The sequence below is a fragment of the Octopus sinensis genome, linkage group LG1 (genome assembly GCF_006345805.1).
Source record: "Octopus sinensis linkage group LG1, ASM634580v1, whole genome shotgun sequence".
NCBI classification, from domain to species: Eukaryota; Metazoa; Mollusca; class Cephalopoda; order Octopoda; family Octopodidae; genus Octopus; species Octopus sinensis.
This window is the reverse complement of record NC_042997.1, coordinates 168,179,563-168,202,515: the sequence shown is the minus strand read 5'-3', so window position 1 is coordinate 168,202,515 and position 22,953 is coordinate 168,179,563. Positions and strand designations below refer to the sequence as shown.

Here is a 22,953-nt window from a genome sequence, read left to right as displayed (position 1 = left end):
TGTGTTGTTCAAAGATACTAGATTATCATGTTACCATCGAAGAATGTTTACAAGATCACTATTTAAAGAAGCAGTGCAGGATCAGAGTTAGGTGTCTAGGTTGCATGAAGATGACACCTCTATGTAGGAAGTTAAGGAGTGAAAAGTATCTGAAAATTTCTAACTCTGAGCTCAGTATTTCAATGACTAAAGCCCTGTAATTTTGTCAAGCACAATAGAGTATCACTCCCATAATTTTGAGCAAACAAAGAATCTTTTACATGATTTAGGACACATATAGTTCATCATACCCCTGAAAATGGTCAGTGTGTATGTTTGGTTAGGACTGACCTGGGCTAAATGATTTCTCTAGTGTGATACTGAAATTAACATTTTAAAAACCTAAAAATTTTGAAGAACCATCTAAATTTAGGATAGAATATAACATGAGATCATTAGATACAAGATGACAGTCTCTTGTAGTTTGAGAAAGACAGTTCTGTAATTTCTTGCTGAACAACCTGCACAAAAGATTTGTTTACAGTGATCAAATGTATATATTGTACATTAGCTTGCTACCTCCAGTAAATTGATGTTACCTGAGCAGGTGCACAGTTTACCACATGTCAGGTGTTGAAGTGATCGCAGAACATTGTGAGAGGAGGTGTTTTGCTCAAGAACACAATGTGTCACTCAGTCCAAGAACTAGACCCATGATCTCATCATGGTAAGTGAAACACCCTAACCTCTAGGCCATGCAGCCTCATGATTGTGAAATATATTACAAAAGCAAGTTTCATAGGTCAGACAACGAATAATGCAGGAGTGGCTGTGTGGTAAGTAGCTTACTTACCAACCACATGGTTCTGGGTTCAGTCCCACTGTGTGGAACTTTGGGCAAGTGTCTTCTACTATAGCCTCGGGCTGACCAAAGCCTTGTGAGTGGATTTGGTAGACGGAAACTGAAAGAAGCCCGTCGTATATATGTATATATGTGTGTGTATGTGTTTGTGTGTCTGCTTTGTCCCCGTAACATCGCTCGACAACCAATGCTGGTGTGTTTACGACCCCGTAACTTAGCAGTTCAGCAAAAGAGACAGATAGAATAAAGTACTAGGCTTACAATGAATAAGTCCTGTGGTTGATTTGCTCGACTAAAGGTGGTGCTCCAGCATGGCCGCAGTCAAATGACTGAAACAAGTAAAAGAGTATATCTGGAAGATCATGTACTTCAGCTTTGTCCAACTCTTGCTTGTGTGAAAAAAAAAAGATCAAACCAAAGATGATGATGACTGTCACTTCAGTGTTTCTTGTTTAGTATTTGCTATGATTATATATGACTCGTATTTCACTGAACTACATTCTAAATTAAAGTTACTCAAAATTATCTCCATTTGGTATACAAATACTCTTTACTTGTTTTAGTCATTTGACTGTGGCCATGCTGGAGCACCGCCTTTAGTCGAGCAAATCAACCCCAGGACTTATTCTTTGTAAGCCTAGGGCTTATTCTATTGGTCGCTTTTGCCGAACTGCTATGTCACGGGGATGTAAACACACCAGCATCAGTTGTCAAGCGATGTTGCAGGGACAAACACAGACACACAAACATATACATACATACATATATATATATATATATATACACGATTGGATTCTTTCATTTTCTGTCTACTAAATCCACTCACAAGGCTTTGGTCGGCCCGAGGCTATGGTAGAAGACACTTGCCAAAGGTGCCACAAAGTGGGACTGAACCCAGAACCATGTAGTTAGTAAGCAAGCTACTTACCACACAGCCACTCATACGCCTATACTCATCTGCTAAGAATATTATAAACCTATTTTAAAAATAAAATATTCTCTGCTTAAAAATATAAAACTTGTATAATTATGAAAATGAATGAATTTTCTATTTTGACATTTTAGACACTAGGATTTTGTGAAGCTATATTACATAAGCATAACTTAATAGCTTAGAATTGTTTAGCATGTGTATCTCCATTTTAGAATAAGTACACTGTCTCTGCATATTGTAAGAGGTAACTGAAAATGTTTACTACAAAGAAGAATCTGGCCATGAGACCCTGCCTAAAAAATGCCCATCAAACCCATGCAGGCATAGAAAATCAGTTGTTTAACAATGATAGTAAGCATTGAAGTATTCCTTTCAGTCTATTTAAAAATATCATTTTCCTTCTAATTTGTTTTTATTTCTTTTAATTGTTTTGCAGCATTTACTATTATGGTTGTACTGACTGCTATTCGATTAAGCCACGGTGAAGGAAAAGGCCATCCACCAGTTTTTAACTTTTCCGGAATCCCAAATCTGTTTGGTGTATGTGTATACTCATTCATGTGTCATCACTCCCTTCCATCATTAGTGACACCAATCAAGAACAAAAACCAGATTTTCAATCTTCTAGCAGCAGACTACTTCTTAATTTTACTTTTCTATGCCTTGCTGTCATTTACAGCCATTTTTGCATTTGATGAAATTAATGATGTCTACACATTAAATTTCTTCCCAAATTCAAACAGTGATTCACAACAGTTAATAACTGACAGTAAATTTCTCCAATATTTCCTCCTTCTTTTTCCTGTTTTTACACTCAGTACAAATTTTCCAATTATAGCTGTTACACTTCGGAACAATTTGAAAACATTGTTTTATAATCCCGAGAAACCATACCATTGGTTTATAGATAGAATCTTCTTCCCATTGCTTGCTATCATACCTCCTTTGATTATAGCTATCATCACAGATGAAGTAGAATTCCTTGTTGGAATTACAGGTTCCTATGCTGGCAGTGGAATTCAGTATATCGTTCCAGCCTTGTTAGTATATTTTGCTCGCAAAGAAGAATTTCTAACATTTAACCCTTTACCTAATAACAAAAAGTCCATGTTCAAAAGTAAATATTGGGTGTGGTTTGTAATGGTTTGGTCAGCGTTTTGTTTAATTTTTGTTACTGCAAATCATGTCATTTTAAAATCTTGATATTATGGATATTTATTGAACAGGTGAAGAAAAAGTTCCTCTTCAATAAGAGTCTAGCAACAGAAGACTTTTAGTATAAAAGAACAAGCTATAACTTGTAGATCTGCTTTGCTGATGTTTTATCACACATTAAATATTTGAAGGGAAATAAAATTACATATATGTTATAACCAATTTTATTTAAACTATTTTATCTATGAAGAACAAACCTATTTTTAAGAACAGTAACACAGGTGAAGTTATTTAGGAAGCATCAATTGATGATGTATGTGGACTTTATAGTTATAGCTTCTAAAAGATCTGAATACTCAATTACTTTTAAAATTCTTAAGAGATTACACCTTGTATATTGCTAGATTTTAAAATTCCTAACTTTTAGAGCAAGCAACAAAAGCAGACTAACAGTACTGACATTTTAATCATTTTTAAAATAAAAAAAAAAATCTTTGCTTTAGGTATAAATATCAATTTTGAAACGGGTATGTGATTGTTATAATCAACCTCAGTGTCTTACTATGACTGATTTCATCAGTACTAGAAGTGGAGAAAGACAAAACCATCTGAAGTCTAATTTCAGCTTTGAATACACGAAAGATGAAGTTACTATATCTAAGTTGGTGCTCCATATTGGAGATTTTGATTATTATAAACTAGCTGCTGACATAAAGATAGTGATTAGGAAGGATTAGAATGCTCCTAAATATTAATCATTTCTTGGGAATTGAGATTTTTAAAATAAAGATTTTTGAATCATATTTATCAATTTATACATTTTTTTCAGTCAATCTCTGAATTACGAGACGTACTGAATACAATACCCACTCAAAAATTGACACTTGTAAATGTTTGGTTAATTAGTTTTAAAGTAAGGCAACATCAAATTAATTAGCCAAAATATTTTTTTTATACATATATATATATAATTAATGTTTAGTGAATTCTGAACAGGTATTTTACAAGTATAAATCTAACATTTAAATCTGCTTCAAAGAAGAGAGAAATAAGTTTTTCACAGTAGCTAAATGATATCAAATATTTTGATTTCATTTTGAATTACAAAAAACAGGATTCCCTAATCACAAAGTTGCAGTAGGTTTTACTCCTTATAAATTTAAATTCACTGTTTCCAATAAGTTATTACTGTGATTTACAAACAACTATTTCTTATATCACCATCCATCCACAAATGTGAATCCTAGAATTTGGGATATTTCTTTCATTCGTTCTTTTCATACTTTTCCAATAACATACAGTTTTACAATGACAAATTTTTTGATTCATATATTTTAATAAAACTGAAAAAACTGGATTTCCAAGTGTTACTCTTTTATTTTTAATAATACACAGATCAAAATTGTACTTGTTTTATTTCCGAGAGATAAGAAAATATAAAAAATATGTGTGCCAACAAATGATTTAGTGTTAACGAATGATTTTTAAAATTTTGAAAACTTCAATAAGAAATAAAATTAAAAAAAGATTTCATTAGCAGTATATATTAATGTAAAATGTCTCTCAATGATAAACAATAACAAAAATAACAATATTATCTTTTTTATTTTAAATAAATTAAAAATTGAAAATTTAAATAGTTTCTCTTTGAGCAAATTTTCATTGAAATATTTCTCTTGAGCAAATTTTCAATGTCTTTAGTAAACTGAAAAATCAACTCAGTTTCTATGAAATTATACATAACTTTTTCACTGTTTAAACAATGGCCAGAGCTAGAAACATTAGTTTCAAATTTTAGCACAAAGCCAGCAATTTCAGGAGAGAGGTAAGTCAGTTACACCGACCCCAGAGCTCAACTGGTACTTATTTTATTGGCCACAAAAGGATGAAAGGCAAAGTCGATCGTGACAGAATTTGAACTCAGATAGATAAAATGCTTAGCAGCATTTTGTCTAACTTGCTAATGATTCTGCCAGCTCATTGCCTGAAATTGGTGCTAGAAATATTGAACAAAAGGCAAGTTCTAGTCTCAAATGTAGCAAAATCCACCAATACACTTATAGTAGAGTGAAATGATAAACTAATTTTTAAAATGTTTAAATACACCAACAGTAAAAATTTTAACCAGAAGTATCAATTTTTAACATTAGCGTAAAGCTACAAATTTTTGGAAACAACACAGTCAATTAAATCAACCCTAGTTTGCTATTAGTACTTGCTTTGACTTTTGAAGGATTTGAATTCAGAACAAAGTGATATAACTAAATACCAAAGGACCTTTTTCTAACTCTATGAATTCTTCTAATCCCCAACCTCTAGAAATCTAGATTGTGTCTAGAAATATTCTAGATACAGAAGGTCACATCCATTTGTGACGTTGCATCAATATTTCTAATGGCACAAAGTTACAAATGTTTGTGGGAGGGAAGAGATAAAGAATTCAACTACTATTTTTTTTCTCCTCTCATTGAAAGATGAGAGAAAAAGTGGGCCCTTGTAAGATTTGAACACAATGTAACGGTAAAATTAAATTATATAAAACATTTGGTCCTTACAACTCTATTAAAAAGTCAAACCAATTTAAACTGCACTAAACCAAGATTGAAATGAATAATATTCCACGTGTTTCAGGACATGATTTTCAAATATGTTACATGCATCAAATGATGAAATGTTTTCTTTTTACATTACCTTCATTATATTTAAGAGGGAGCAGCTTCAGTGTAACAACAACGTAAGTGAAGAAGCAAAATTACAAAAACTAGGAACTAAAATTAGGTTGAAAATTGGGCTCACCTGGAGCTCATCAGTGCTTAGATTAAAAGGTGTGAGATCACTCTGATCATTGGAAAGATCATCAGTAAATCTCGACAACATTCACCAAAATATTTGAAGAAAAATTTGATTGACTCCCCTTGATTACTTTGCAAGAAAAGCTCATGTGCAATTAAAGTACAACAGTTTCAAAAACGAAGTTGAGATAAATTTAACAACGTAAATAACAATGTAAAACAAAATTCACAACACATTGCCATAGAAACAATACTAAATTTTAAAGAATAAAAAATTTAATCCAAGATTTAGAAGTCAGCACAAGCAAGATTGAAAATATAATGAGTAAAATTTAAAATAGAGCCAAATGAACCAAATCAAGATATGTAAATAACTTAAACCAGTTGGCGCTACCTTAATCATTACTTTATAACTTATAAATGGAGACCATGTTCTAAGGAATGAACTTTAATATTAGAATTGAATAATTCAATTTTCACTGAAAGATGGCCTCTTCATGCCAAGGGGTCTGAACTCTCAATAGAGTTGCAAGGTTTACTAAGTAATTTTTTCTACATCATAATTAATGAATATGTTTCTTTTTTTCATTTTTTGAAATCCTTACTCATAAGCACATTTCTGAGGATGTATCTAATCAGCATAAAAAAAAAAATTTTAAACCCCAGAAAAATAAGCTACAAAGATCATTACTTCTTTTGACACATATCACAGATTTACCAAAACTTTTAGAAATGTTTGCTTTACAAGCAACAACTTCAGATTGAGATTTCATTCACATTATAAAGATTCTTGATAACATAAACATGTTATCTGAAAAAATATATTTCAATAACCATATGACAAATCCTGAAAAAACTAGTACAAGTATCAAATTCTACATCAATATAGACTTTCATCAGCCTCACTAGACCCAAGACATCCAGCTACATGGAAGACTGAGTGGATTTCAATGAGTTGACCAGCTTAATGGATTTTTTTTTTCCAAAAGGGAGAGCAGATTATAAAATTGTTAATTTCCAGAGATAAGAAATCTAGAGTTGTCTCATCTAGAACAATTAAAATAGGAGGCAACAATAGTGAATTTTCAGTAAAACATGACTTTTCATATACTGAAGTACAGAAAAGTGATGTTAGAACTTTCCATCATAAAAATCTTATGAATAATCTTCACTGTTGCACCAGACAGAAAATATCTTTGGTTATTATGCATTAATAATATAAAAAAATTAAAACTAATTGTTGAATCTTTTAGTACACCACAAAAATCAAAATGAATCAAGAAGAATGATAGTTTTTAATGTTAAAATATTGTTTTCTTTGAACTAAACAGTCATTTTTGGTTAAGAGGATGTATTATCATTTAAATTAAATCCAGTATATTAATGGTAGTTATTTTTAGCAAAACTCAAACAAACAACAAATTTAACATAGGCAGGATTTGAAATCAGAATAAAATACCAAAATAATATTGAAAGCCAATATCATAACCATCTATATCATTATTACTAGTATTAAATATTGGTGAGTAGAGCAGCAGTAGAAATATATGTCATCACAACACAACTAAGGCAATGGTTAAAACATGAAACATATTTGGCTGCTGCCAAATATAGCACTAATGAAAAAATGCTGCATGTAGCCTTCTCAAATGTATCTGGAAATCAAAGGCCAATTGTTAATACTAAAAAATAATATCTCTGTTAATAATCAGAATCCATATTTTAACTTGCCTATTAGTAGGTTGCCACCTAATTATTGAAACTTTTCTCTGAGTCACAGAGCAGATTTTGTAGACATAATTTTTGCTATGTGTCAACTGCAAGAAAAAGCCAAAAAGCACAAGCCCCTACAGCTCTTGTTTTATGATCTGGTAATATCTTTCCATAGGATATGTATAAAATACTGTGGAAAATATTTCAGAAACTTAGCCTTCCATTGAAATTTTTTGCCATAATTCAAAATAATGTAAAAGCATCCAATCAATATTATAGCTATCTTTTACAACATGAAGTGTTAAGTGCTATCAAATGAATTGACATGGCTAGCATTTAAGGTGAAAACTGTTGTGAAGCTACAGAACATACTTGCACTGACCCCCTTTTCACTATACATTTGTGCTATTCATTTGATTGTTGTAAATGAAAATGAGACTTTTTCACAAGTAGAAGAAGCAAGTATGACACAGGTAACTTCAATCAAAGCTAATTTTTGTTGATGTATAACCATCAATGAACACCATTTCAGAAATACAGAATGCAGATGTTAATTATGAATCCAACCATGACCAAAATTACTTCTAACAAATAAGTGATTTAAGCCTAATGATTAGCATGACTTAGAAACCTGTATCAATTCCCTCCAAGATACCCACAACAAAACATCACAATAACTGCCAGCAACAATCCAAACAGGTCTCCTGCTTTCTATAACTTGGTTCCATTTTAATCTTCAAACACAACCATTGACAAAATCAACAACAGGATATGTGCAGCCCATACTCCATATAGAATACTTTATCAAAAAGTTTTCGAGGGCCTCAAACTCAAAACTACCACCAATCTGTCTGTTAAGAAGTCTATGCCTTGCAAGTGTAGAGCAGTGTGCTATAACTACTGCTTGGTACACCAACTTGTCTGCATACCAAGCAGTAGTTATCAGAACACTTCTTTATGCTTGCAAGACATCAACTTCTTAATGAATAGTTCCATCAAAACTTTTCTCAGCACTAGGTATTAATTAGGAATAAAAGACCAACACCAATATCCTACAACAAGCAAAAAATTACAAGCATCAAAACAATGATCATTAGACATCAACTCAACTGCATTGGATATATTCAAAGGATGACTCTTCAAAGATTATATTTAATTCTGAACTGGTGACAGGAAAACATCATCTTGGAAGACCATAACTGAATTTCAGAGATATCTTGAAGTGAAACCTCACACTCTGTGACATCCAGCCAAAACAGTTGAAAACTGTTGCAAAGGATAGAGAGCAAGAGAAGAAAGTCTGTTATTTGGGCTACAAATTATTTGAACAAGACAAAAAAGACAGGAAGCACCAGAAACATCAGATGAGAAAAGACTGGCCACTATCAGTGATAAACTACCAATGATCCCATGCAGAGAATAGTATCAATCTGAATCTCCACAGATGTCTGAAAGCCTCTGCTAGAAGACAAAACAAAATTGAAGTTGACAGGAGAATTTCTGAGATCAATAAAGTCCACAATGCCATTTCAATACACAGAAACAGCTGGCAAACTTTTTTCCTTGTTCATCTGTGGAACCTCAGAAAACTTCTGGAAATTTTCCATTTCAGTTTATTGGTGAAGGCAGCTATTTTAACTCACATTTTGGGCATATACATGTGGAATGTCAAGAACCTTTACAGTGGTGCACCAGCATGACAGAGCCACATGACTGAAATGAAAAAGAGAATAATGGTTGAACATTCAACTTCCCTGTCTTCCCAAAAGGCTGCAATGGAAATTTCTCAGAAGTTTTCCTATAATACAAACATCTAGCTAACTCTTTTTAAGCCTAAAGCAGCAACAATCAAGTATTCATTTATTGCTCTTTATTTTAATTATAAGCTAAACATTTTAGCTTTATCAATTTACTCCACTATTCTTCTTTCTGAGTTATCCACAACACAATTTTAACAAAAATAGTTATCAATTATTACTTAACCTTCTTTTATCTTCAACTATTTGAACATAATATAGAAGATTGTCTAACACTTCACACAGACGTGAAATGACATCTCAGAACAGCTTTTTACAAATAAAGATAAATATGTAAATGAAATTAAATATATTGCCTTGGATTATTAATTATTTACCAAGGAAAAAAAGTATATATTCTCTATATACTTTGCTTTTATTTTCCCTGAACAGGATGAATGAATTACATCATGTTATCTGATGATAAACAAGAGTTATCCAACAATTTGATATCGATTCATTTCAGATAAAGAAACCAATTTCATATCATTGCTGTCCTTAAAGAACCACTCAAACAAGAAACAGGTGGCAATAAAGACAGCATAAGTAAAATCCTCTCAGAAGTTTAAATTCAAGAAGGAAGAGGCAATATCTTGCTATTTATCAAACCTAATCTCTACCTACATAGACAATTCACACTCTTAATACTTAGGATTTCACCAACATAAAATCATTTCTGATGTTAAATGAATTAATCAAGGAAATTGTTCAGGATATTAACAGTGGTGGCGAGCAGTGAAGGATCATTTGATAGATTGATTGTAGAATCTTGATAACTAGTGAGGCAATAATGAAAAGGTTAGATTACGATTACCCTTAAGAAGCGACCAAATAAATTAGTTTTTGTTTCGTAATGTTAAAGATATGGTTTCTTAAAGTAATTGTTAATCTCAGATATTTCATTATCAGCCTTGCAGCAGATACTGATGAAGGATGTTTACAAGTTGATGAATGACATTCACCCAATCAAAGAGACTTTAGCCAAGTGTTTTTATAGAATCTCAAATTCTTCCTAGTTTATGATTACTTACAGACTTCTGGAACATTTCAGCTTTTAAATATATACATCAACATTGAAAAAAAATTCTTAACTCTTTGGTGAAGATATCAGTTTCTAGCAACCTTTGGATGTTCCATGCTGTTGATGATGGCTTCATCCCAAGGACCATAAATATTGCTGAAAGAAGAAGAAAAAGTTTGTTAAATGCTTATATACTAACAAAACTAAAGTTACTAGGAATCATCTGGCTTTGTTAAAACCTATGTCATTTTGCAGTCCTCTAATATTATATTCATATGTAATTTGTACAAATAAGATATTATTACTAGATAGCTTCCATTAATGATTTACATCAATATCTTCAAATGAAGAGATAATGTTGTTCTTTCTTTAGAACTTATACATATTTATTGCTTACATTATCTTCTTGTAATGATTTTTTTTTTAGCTGAATGTTATACTATGCCCCACAAGGAACCCATTCTATTGTAGAATGTATAGTATGATCTAATATGAGACTGAAGCAAGGTATATCTTAGATGATTTTAGAAAAATGATCATGAAACTCTAGACAGCTAAGCAAGTATAAGCAATGAAACAACACGTTTATTTCACCAGAAAAAAATATAAAATGCTTAAATCTTACTTCTTAGATGACTGAAGCCTGCAAAGCCATGCTGGACATGCAAAATTGATCAGGAGATGAACAGTGATAAAAATGGTTGCTCCAAAAGGTGACACAGACCACAATGCTGCACTGGCTATCACACCAACTAAAACACTCATTGTATTTTGGCAAATAGAACCTCTTTTCTATAAAGATAATCAACAGCAGAAAAAAATTTCATTTAAAAATCAAGAAATCAATTAAAAAAAAAAATATTTAATACTGTCATTTGCATTCATTTTGAATAATTATAACAGATAAGGTATAGTATATTCTGATGATTATTTTATTGAACCTTGGGAGACAATAAGTAAAGCTGATCCTAGTTATACATTGGATCAGAAAAATACTGAACTAGATAACATAAAGCATCCAATACAGTATTTTATTACCTTAGCAGCTGGGCAGTGGGACAGATTAGAGACAAATGTTATGTAATCTTCATACAACTTACATACCTGGATTTTGTTTGTGCACACCATATAATGCGTATTGAATACATCCCTGGGCATGGATACATTGAAACTCCGACGTCTGGCAGCTGACTTGGCAGACACCCATAAAATTATTAACCATCTTACTAACAGTAACCCTGAGCACCTTTTCAAACTCCATCTGTCTAACACCTGTGGACATGTTTACAAAGTCAGAAAACAGCACTGCTCCCATGACTTTCAGAAGCATTTTTTCATGCTAAGAGTTGCTGAAGCATGGAACAAACTGCCAGCATCAGTTGTTAGTTGTCGGAGCACTGCATCCTTCAAAACTTCCATGCTTCCTGAGATTCGCCAATACTACACCTGATTTTCTCCCCTCCATACACACTCAAGCATGTATCTGACTCATACACTGTTCACTTTCCAGACATTTGTACATTACTGCATATTCTTTATACGCACTTTTGACAAGTTGTGGTGCACCTGAACACTGTATACAATAATTTCATTATTATTATTATTATTTAAATTATATGTCATATCACAATCTCATAGTAATAAGTCTTATATCAGTAACACATACGAGAGACCTGAACTATTACTGTTAGTACCATACCAGAGCCAACAGTCTTTTTACGGCATTCACTATCACCAATGATCTAATTATACAGTTACTGTGTGAACTGGTATATTCAGGAGTTGAGCAACAAAGTTGAACACAACTTACAAAAGTATTATTTAAATTTCCAACACAAGCAGAACATTAATTACTGATTGTAACAGCAATTGCTATTGCCATCATTCATAGTATTGGTTTCGAATTTTGGCACAAGGCCAGCATTTTATGGCGATAGGGTAAGTCAATTACATCGACCCCAGAGTTGAACTGGTACTTATTTTATTGATCCTGAAAGGACATAAAGCAAAGTTGACCTTGGCGGAATTTGAACTCAGAATGTAAAGACAAACATTCTGCAAAGCATTTTGCCCAGCATGCTGGTGATTCCGCCAGCTCACTGTGTTGCTATAATTCATAATTTTGATTTGTATATGGCAGCTAGCTGCAAGAGTATACATTACTGAATATATACCATGTATATTGCATTAATATATATAGTCAGAGAAGTTGAGTAATTCAATCTAAAGCATGCATCACTCCCATTTCAAGGTTGTGTAATGTAACTGATGAAACATCATACAGCTATCTAACACTACTTGATCTAACAATGTTTGAAAACCTTTCAACTTATATAAAACTTGTAGAACTTTCAACTTATATATAACTACCTAACATGCAATGAGTGACAAAGCAGTTCTACAAATGTTAAAATCAAACAGAATTTACAGTTTTGTTCAGTAAACTAATGTCCAATAGAAACATTAAGATACTCAAATGAAACTAGAAAAGCTTTTGGAAAAAACTTGTTTTGCAGACTATTCAACTCATGTTAAACAGTGAAAAACTAAAATTAAAATAATGATGCACTCTGCTTATGAAAAGAATTGTTTGTTTGTTTAAGCAAAGACAATATATTGCATTCATTAATAAACCAATAAAATCATGCTTTTCATTACCTTTAACTCTATTCGAAGCATAGGCCACAATGCAAAGATTTCAAGTGCAAAAGTCACAATCGAGAAAGCATGTAAAGGTGTGTGGAGTCTTGATGCTAAACAAACAGCAGCAAAGATAGCTGCATTCAATGACAAAGGACTTGACACACTGTGGAATGAAAATTAGAGTAACAACAATATATATCTATATATATATAATGAAAACAATGTATCAATATGTTTGTGTATTTGTCTTGCAAGATTCTTGATGTGAAAATGTGTGTTGAAACAAATATTGTTATACTCAGGGATGAACATTTTTTGCCAATTAAACACATGCACTTTAGTTTAAGTATTATTAATTTTTTTTTAGTTTATTTATCTGTCAAAGTTCTTTTGCCACTTTCTGCGACCTCTTCAGTGACTCTCTGACCCATGTGTCTCCTCATGCTCTGCCTATTCCCAAACAGAATAAAAATTTTGACAAACTAAAAAAAAATATTAATGAAATTAAAGTGAAGATCAAATAAATAGTGCATATGTTTAATTGCAAGATGTAAGTATAACAATGTATTAATAGACAAAATTTTTAAATTTAAGGACAATGCACATATAAACTTTTTAAGATTAATTTTGTTTAAAGTAGTAATTTTTTTTAATGAGCATTTCATTCAAGAGATTTAAAGTATTAACGTTTTCAAGGTCTTTATTGAATAGAATTACTGAGTGAAAATATTAAGTTGGAGAGATGAATTACTGGAAGTATGCTGTATCTGCAACCAAGACATTTAGCTCTCAATGGCCTAGTTAATCTAACTTTTAGCAGGTATCATAGGGTGGTATAAAGTACTGCTATGAGCAACAGCCCTGTCAAAATGAAGCATTTTATTTAGCCTGCAGTGCTTTCCTGCAGGTACAACATGAAGATGGGCTGCACCAAGCTGGCTTGTTGTAGATATATAAAATAGGACTCACCTATCACAAGAAAACCTCAAAACAAGTGCAAGTCAATTGATGAAAGTGTTCCTATAAACTAAATACAATGCTAATTTATTCCATTAACAAATCAATTTAATGAAAGTAATAGTTCTATAGTAAAATGTTTGTATGGTGTTTGATGTCTATATCAAATAATTCAAACAAGGAGAATCCAAAAATGGACAAACTAGCAGGGTACTCAAAGTTTGGACTGTTGTGTCCCATAATTACAGAATGAGGATTCAACATTTTGTTTCTATTTCTCTTTGATGTATCTGGTTAAGCTAAAACCAATATAAAGTTTGTTAAAACATGCTCACTTGCTCCATGTAGACCTCATGCCCTTTAACCCTTCCGTTACTGTATTTATTTTGAGATGCTCTGTGTTTCTTTCAATTACTTTAAATATAACAAAAAATTTAGTAAAATAACTTAATTATCATTCAGCTAGTGTTAGGAACATAAACTGTGACTAAGTTTTGGTGGAAGATTTTAATTCAAAAGTCATGAAAACAAGACATTTCTACTCAAAGCCAGAGCCGGTTTCAGCCGGATTGGTAACGAAAGGGTTAACAAATTTTTTGCTGGTTCCAACTTTATATTTGAAAGTGGTAAATGTGTCACTAGTCTTTCCTACGATAATTGTTGGTGGGTAGATTATTTAGAAATATCTATAAGAGCAGTGGATGTTATGGATTTTTTCTAATTTTTAATACTTTGGTAATAACAGTCTTTGAAAGTGCAACATGTATTACACAGGAAACAAATTGTGTTACTTGAATTATGCACTATAGAATCACTATTGAAAGTCTCATATACTTACACAGCAGAATAAGGACCATAGTCATGGAAGAGAACATTGGAGAGCAACATTACTGTACTCATGCAATAAATGGTATCTGTACTGATGGTCTGTGTCAAAGATACAAGTACTGGACACAGAATTAAACTGAATGATACAAATATCACAGCTGTCTTCAGATCATCCATTTCTGTAATGGAATATATTTAGAAATATCTAATATCAAAATGTTCTGTCAAAATTATCTGTTGTATAACAACTATTTAAAAGTTAGTCAGTCATTACAGAAATCTTCATAGGAATGGGTAAATTTTTGAATTGAAAAATCAAGCACTAAATTTTTTTCAATAACTTCATGTAGCTGGCAGGATTATCACACAGAGCAAAAGGTTTAGTGGTATTTTGCCCATCTTTATATTGTGAGTTCAAATTCTGCCAAGGTCTATTTTGCCTTTCATCCTTTCAGGATCAATAAAATAAGTACCAGTTGAGCACTGGGGATGATGTAATCAACTTACCCCTTTCCCCGAGATTGTTGGCCTTGTGCCAACATTTGAAACCAATAATTTCATAATGTTAGTACCAAGTCTTATTTCATCTAATGCTCTTTACCATAGTATATCATGGAAGTTTTATATCTCTTTGTATGAAGTACTTTTACAGTATTTCTTCTCTTGGAAATGATGCCAATCTATCACAGATTTTTTGCAAAGGCACATTTGAGACCAGCTGAGCAAACTAATGAAATCATCACTGCTTGTAAACATCATCATCATCGTTTAACGTCCGCTTTCCATGGACGATTTGACTGAGGGCTGGCGAACCAGATGGCTGCACCAGGCCTCAATCTTGATCTGGCAGAGTTTCTACAGCTGGATGCCCTTCCTAACGCCAACCACTCCAAGAGAGTAGTGGGTGTTTTTATGTGCCACTGGCATGGGGCCAGCCTGGCAGTATTGGCAAGGACCTCACTCGAATCTTTTACACATGCCACCGGCACAGGTGCCAGTAAGGTGACGCTGGTAACAATCACACTCAAATGGTGCCTTTTAAGTGCCACTGGCACGGAAGCCGGTTAGCCGCTCTATTAATGATCATACTCGTATGGTGCTCATCTATTTATGGCCAGGTGGACTGAACTTTTATAAGTTAAGTATTTTTCTTAAGGACACAACACAGTGTTAGAAACAATACAATAATTTTTTTCATTTCAACCAGCTGACAACATCTTACTAACTTAAAATAAGATATCATATAGGTTTAGGGGTTAAATAGCAATTAAAATGAAAGTGTACTTTTCTTAGGTTAGAAAGCAAGAGTTAAATAAAGCCTAATTGAACTTACATCAATAAAATACAGTAAGGGGGGAAAAAATTATGCTGCAGTAGTAATGTGTTATACAATCCATTTCAATATATTCAACCATAAAAAAATACCAACATGGAGAATGATTGTAAAATAGTGATAACAATGAAAATAATGATAAAACAATAATTTACTTACTTGTTCTTTTATTGTTAATTTCTTGTTTGTCATGTATGATAACTTTAATGCAATAACCAATGAGAGTCAAAAGAGAAGAAACAATGAAAAGTACTTGGGGGCTCAGCTTTTCTTGATCCATGTATATGAAGACAACAACAAAAATGCAAACACTGAAATAAAAGAGATTTAAGAAAAAAAAAGAAACAAATTTAATTTACTATTCATTGATTTTATTTCTCTAGCACAACATTCATTTTTTAAAGGGTGAAGTATAGCCTATTGGACTGGTTCAAAAGAAATAGCAAGAAATATAGTTCACAACTAAATTTGAAATGAAGAAGAAAAAAAGGGTAATAAATTATATATTCAAAAACACAGAACCCAGGTTTCTATCACTACTCTTTCCAACATTTAATATTCCAAGGTTAATTAATGAGGGACAGAAAAAAAATTTTTTCTAGCATTGCTTAAGAATTTTTAATTGAATCCTATAAATAAAAATTTAACGATAAAATAAATAATGGAAAAAGTGATGGTTTGTTTCCAACTTAATGTAGCAGTCCCAGGAAAGGGAAGAATGCTACTGCTATTTAGCCCCAGGAAACTTGGCTATGTGATACAAGCTAACAGAAATTACTATCAGAATATCTCAAATTAACTTATCAATATATTTAAGTTCCAATATTGCTAACATGTTTGAACACTAAACATGGAAGGTAAACAGAGAAAAATATTGGTTTTAAATTTTGGCACAAGGTCAGTAATTTTAGGGGTGAGGGCTTTAGTCGATTACATCAACCCCAGTACTCAACTGGTATTTATTTTACTGACCCTGAAAGGATGAAAAGCAAAGTGGGCCTTGGAGGAATTTGAACTCAGAATGTAAAAAGCTGGAAGAAATACCACTAAGCATTTTGTCTGATGCGCAAGCAATTCTGCCAACTCACCACTTAAACAGAAAAAATATTGAAACTTGCAAATTGATAGGGACAAGTCAAGAAGGAACCAGTGCTACTAAAACTATAAGCCAATCACGGATACACGGCAAATGGGAGATGCAAAAGAACTAATAAAAAGGCAGAATGAATGATATAATGAAGTAATTTTTAGTGTAACAGTCTCAACATACCTGCACATTTGTTGAGTAAATGTACCTGACTCCTGAGCAGCCCTCCAGTAATCATAGGATCTGATATACACTAAAAATAGAAATAATGTTTAATGAAGTATCAATTGCGTTTTTAAGGAATATCCTTCAACAATTATTAATAATTTATAAAATCAACATAACTATCGCTGCAAACAGACTTATTCTATATTTTCCCGAATTCATATTTCCATGTATTCATCAATATTATTGCAGGCAATGAATCAGAAAAAAAAAAGCGAGCTCTAGAACTTTATATTCACTTTCACACTTCATATAGATTTTCAGTTATAAACAGTGGTCATGCTGGAGCACTGCCTTCAAGGGTTTTGTTAACATTAACGCAAGTACTTCTTTACCTCCAAGTTAGCGGTAGTTGAGAAAACCTATGACCAAAAGGAATTTAAGGTATGACTATCCCGTCCTGTTTTCAGTATAACAGACCACATTATCTGAAGTGTGTTTTTTTTCTAAGATGGTAGGATATGTTTCAAGGAAAGTTGACTTATTTCTAGTAATTTAAATGGTCATGTATGTAAAAGTCCCCTCATTAACTTGAAACCTAGTATTTATTTCAATCTGACATTTATTTGATATCCATAGCATAAACAATAACACCTGTATACACTCATGCTCACACACACGACATGCTATCTTTCTGGCTATCAAGTTCCACTTAATAGTAGTTTTACTTTGATCCCTTAATGGGATCAATTTAAATCCTTGACTATTGACTGACTTTAGTTTGACTCAGCTCTATATTATTAAGAGTTTCGTGGGCTCATAAGACAAACCCATCTCGACTTGTTTAACTAAACTGTTTATGATGCCCAGCAAGGCCGCAGTCCAACAACTGAAACGACATACATACATACATACACACATCGATTTTCCTGTGCTTGTAAGGACAGTGAAATAAGTGCTCACGTAACGTAAGAGTGGCGAGCATGATTATTTTAATTAATGAAACTATACATGTTTTACGGAGAGGTAAACATTGCCGAACAACGCTTAAGAGAAATCAAACATAGGCAGGGGTGACAACTCAAAATATGAAATTTGTTAAAAACAAAAATGAAAAGAATTGAGACGCCAGTCATTATTAATTAAAATTTGTAATTTAAAAAAATACAGTGAGGTGAAGAATAGGCAGGGTGAAAAAGGTTTGGCCTGTTCGGGAAGAATTGGAAGTCGGAGAGAAAAACATCAGAACAAACACAGTCAAGTTTGGGAATAGTTCAGTATTATTAGTTTTGGCAATGTTTCGTTTGTAGTTTTCTTCAAAGACAGATAATCATTCACTTTTCTGCCAAATCAACGGAAACGGAGAAATAGTTATGCCTATACAATGATATATATATTGGTGGGACAAAACAAAGCCCGAAGGAAATACCTATTTCTTTACTACCCACAAGGGACAAACAAGGACAGACAAACGGATTAAGTCGATTATATCGACCCTAGTGCGTAACTGGTACTTTATTTATCGACCCCGAGTGGATGAAAGGCAAAGTCGACCTCGGTGGAATTTGAACCCAGAACGTAAAGGCAGAAGAACGATATAAAACACTATTATGTGCTTAGCCAGATGGTTAATTTCATTTATTGATGCTTTATGAATTTAGCTAGCGAACCTATAACTGGAGATTTAGATAAATAATGTTCTTTTATACACATTTAATTTCAATTTGTTTCTTCAGTGTTGTTTTCATTCATTCGTGGTTTGCTCGTACCTGACAGCGACGAAACTACACCGTCGAAAACGCTATGCCTAAAATCAAGCAACTCTATAACTAAATAAGGGTCAATCAATACATGAGTAAAAATGCTTTAATTAGAAGAACACTTAAATATAATCACATACGATTTTTTTTGAGTTCATCCAAAAATGTCTCATCAACATAATTATCACTAACTCCCTGATCCTCGTACAAAATCTTTTGCCATTTAGATCGCGTCATTTTTTTCCGGTGAACTTATTAAATTGTCGACTCGCAAATAATATCCAAACTACTTTAATTAGTTCGCTTTTATACACACACACACGCACAAATTACAACTTTCTATATTCAAAGTAAAATTGGAAAGATATAATTCTGAATAGTAAATAATATATTTCATCTTTAAGATACTGTCATTCCTAGGACAGCATTATACCAATATTTTGTGGGAGTTGACTGCAGTGTAGTGTTGGTGCTTAATCTATCCATCATCATCATCATTGTTCGACCGTGGTCGAGACAATGGAATTTACCATGCTACGCCAGACTTCTATCCATCCCATAGGGATTCGGAGACAAACTCGACTTCCCAAAGTGCGAATTCAGAATCTAAAGAGATAGAAGTATAAGGTATTTAATTTGCAGGTCTATTTCTGCTAACTTATCACTCCTGAATATTATCACGTGTACTTTAAGATTACAATAATCTTTAATGTTAAAATTTCTTGAAATGTAAAAAGAACAAAACTAGAATACTCGGTTCAAATGTCGTGTTACGTTCCCTCTTTTGATATTGTTATTCAGAAAGAAAGAAAATTCTTATATACAAAGAGAGCTTCTGGAAAACCTTGACGACCACAAAGTTTGATGAATACTAACTTAAAGAGTTAATGGTTTAGACATGGAATCATCATCATCATCGTTTAGCGTCCGCTTTCCATGCTGGCATGGGTTGGACGGTGCAACTGGGGTCTGGGAAGCTAGAAGGCTGCACCAGGCCCAGTCTGATCTGGCAATGTTTCTACGACTGGATGCCCTTCCTAACGCCAACCACTCCATGAGTGTAGTGGGTGCTTTTTACGTGCCACCTGCACAGGTGCCAGACAAGTCTGGCAAACGGTCACGGTCGGATGGTGCTTTTTACGTGCCACCGGCACAGAGGCCAGGCATGGCTGGCAACGGCCACGATCAGATGGTGCTTTTTACGTGCCACCGGCACGGAAGCCAGTCAGGGCGGCAACGGCCACGTTCGGATGGTTCTCTTATGTGCCACCAGCACTGATATCACAGTGACAATTTCCATTCATGTTGATCGATTTTGATTTTTGATTTTTTGATTTTCACTTGCCTCAACAGGTCTTCACAAGTAGGGTTTTGTGTCTCAAGAAGGAAAGGTATACATAAGTGGACTGAGGCCATGGGTGATGGTCTCACTTGTCCTGCCGGGTCTTCTCACGCTCAGCATACTTCCAAAGGTCTCGGTAAATCTTAATCGACAAGCCACTTCATGGGACACTTATTAAATTCCAATCCAAATGGTGACCCTACAAATTTAAAAATTATTTAGAGTGCACCGAGAGTATCTTCTAAAAGAGTATTGGACGAAAAGAAAATAGTATCAAATCTTAGGGACTTCCTCATTCTGTCCACGCCCACCAACTGCTTCTGAGCTACAAAGGTTTTCTTTGGTTTACTAGGACGTGCCGTAACAAGCTAGTTTTTATTGGTAGTGGCAGGCCCCTAGCTCAGCCTCTTTTTTTTTACCTGGCCTTGTACTGGTTGCTACCTTCATTTCAATAGCAATAACTAGTCGGATATCAACCGAATGAATGGAAAATAAAAAGAAAAGGGGAATCGACATCAGTACTTGATTGGTACTTCATTTCTGTTGACCTCAAAAGGATGAAAGGCAAAGTCAACTTCAGCGGGGTTTGAACTCAGGTATAAAGAGTTGGTAGAAATAACGCCCAACACACTAGCATTCTTTATTATCTATATGATCTTGGAAAACAGAGACAGGGATATTTCTTTGACTCTGCAAAGGTAGGAAATATTCGACTTTAAAATGTCTACCTATTACTATTCCTTAGACTTAAAAATAGCACATTCTCTACATCTAGATCCAAATAATCTTGGATCATTTCTAAGTTTACCCTACCTTAAAGGATAAAATGACCATGTAACTGTTAAGGTTGTGTTGGGCCATTTATGGATGAAATCCGACTTAATTAATTGCTAAGATTACTCTTAAGCACAAAGGTGATTGCAGGTAATAGTGATGTCTATTACACCGGTCAACACAGTTTTTCTGCTGGAAAAAGAAACCTTCCTTTGCTATTTTTGGGGTGCTGAATCCAAAACTTACCTCCATTTTCTCCCATCACGTCAGGTTTCAGCTGTATAAAAAAAAGCATTAAAAAAAATTAACGATTTTTGACCAAAATTGCTATTGTATATTTCTAAATATTATTTTTAGTTCTTCAAGCTATGACAATACAAATTGGCATTGAAACAAACACTCTAAACATTACTGCCATACATTACTGTATACGCCTGTGGACAAAACGTACTCAAACCTCCCTTAAATTTGGGATTCTGATGATATGGCGTGAACCGAAGAATCATCATGATGGTTGCATGGTTAGTTTGGTTGGATTCAACAAGAAGAACAGGAAGAAAATATCATTCCCCTACATTCCCTCTGATATTCGGCCCATACCACATTTTGAAGATTCTGCAGCTCCAGTTTTCAAGGAATTGCTGATATTCTAGTTCCCGCTGTAGTCACACGACTTGCACAAGAACCAGAGTACGAAAAGATGACTGAAAGTGATTCTAACCCTGATTTTGATAATGCCAGTGAAGCTGACAGTGATTTTGACTGTTTTGAATCAGCAATTGAACCAAAACTGTTCAATCAAGATGAACTGAGTGACTTAATTCGAGACCTGAATTTATCAAAAGAGTCAGCAGAGTTGTTAGCATCACGCCTTCGCTAGAAAAAATTGTTAGCAGCTAAAACAAATGTTACTTTTACCGCAACCGAGGTACTGAGTTCACCCCATTCTTTGAACAAAACGACAATCTTGTGTTTTGTAATGAAATTGAACAGTTACTTCTTAGATTGGGTGTTGATGAATATGATGCTCACAGTCGTAGACTGTGGTGTCCCAAATGAGGCACCTACCTTTAACCCAAGGACAGAAGGTAAGACCATTTAGTCTCTTTCCATCAATTCTGGATAACCCCAATGGCTTCAGAACTGAGGGGATATTAATCCAAGCCAGGGCCACTTAACGATTAAGTTTAGCTCGGTGTGACAAGCAAAGTGACCAGCATTTAGGCAGCAAGGCAGACAGTAAAGACCTGTGGGGTTGAGGGGGCCTACCACAGTGACATCTCAGTCCCCAACAGACATCAGTTCCTACTCTGAATGCAATGGGGATGTTATTTATCGATAGTTCAAAGCGCAACTTGAAGTGCGTACTTCTACACAACACTAACATGTATGCTTCCATACTAATTGGACACTCCACTACACTGAAAGAAAAGTATGAGCTGATAAAACAGGTGATGGAAAGTATTAACTACTCTAGTCATAACTGGATCAGTCGCGTCGATTTAAAAATGGTAAACATTTTACTTGGACAACAGTCTGGCTACACAAAATACTTATGCTTTTTTTTATGCTTATGGGACAGCTGTGCCAAAGAACAGCGCTGGGTGAAAAAGGTTTGGCCTGTTCGGGAAGAATTGGAAGTCGGAGAGAAAAACATCATAAATCTTCCACTTGTGTGGAAAGAAAATAGTTTTCCCTCCTCTCCACATAAAACTGGGTTCAATGAAACAATTTGTGAAAGCTGTAGACAAGGAAGGCTGTTGCTTCAAGTATATTTGTGAAGTATTTCCTGGTCTCAGCATCAAGAAGCTG

The 22,953-nt window shown here is 33.7% G+C and overlaps 2 protein-coding genes across 8 annotated transcripts in view; one reads left to right on the top strand and one right to left on the bottom strand.

The window, feature by feature from the left end:
• The window catches only part of LOC115209787 (transmembrane protein 104), a 46,852-nt gene extending 42,570 nt beyond the window's left edge, over nt 1-4,282 (top strand). For both annotated transcript variants that reach the window (XM_036506727.1, XM_029778317.2), the window contains one exon: nt 2,212-4,282. In XM_036506727.1, coding sequence (XP_036362620.1) covers nt 2,212-2,978 — 767 coding nt within the window. In that variant the 3' untranslated portion in view covers nt 2,979-4,282. The remainder of the gene's footprint in view (nt 1-2,211) is intronic.
• Nucleotides 4,283-6,232: 1,950 nt separating this feature from the next.
• LOC115209812 (phosphatidylinositol N-acetylglucosaminyltransferase subunit C-like) lies at nt 6,233-19,296 on the bottom strand. Of its 6 annotated transcripts, none has more exons than XR_005001017.1 (8): nt 19,166-19,296; nt 17,284-17,353; nt 16,173-16,324; nt 14,691-14,859; nt 12,911-13,058; nt 10,878-11,044; nt 10,263-10,408; nt 6,233-9,148 (listed from the first exon to the last, which is right to left on the bottom strand). XR_005001017.1 is itself a non-coding variant. In XM_036506744.1 (8 exons), the coding sequence occupies exons 1-7, from the start codon at nt 19,260-19,262 to the stop codon at nt 10,339-10,341; spliced, it is 873 nt and encodes a 290-aa protein (XP_036362637.1). In that variant the 5' UTR covers nt 19,263-19,296; the 3' UTR covers nt 6,233-9,148; nt 10,324-10,338. The 6 variants fall into 6 exon arrangements, 3 of the variants coding, with proteins under 3 accessions (XP_036362637.1, XP_036362641.1, XP_029634229.1); XR_005001016.1 differs by having other exon boundaries at nt 6,233-9,135; XR_005001018.1 differs by having other exon boundaries at nt 6,233-8,701.
• Between the last annotated feature and the right edge of the window lie 3,657 nt (nt 19,297-22,953).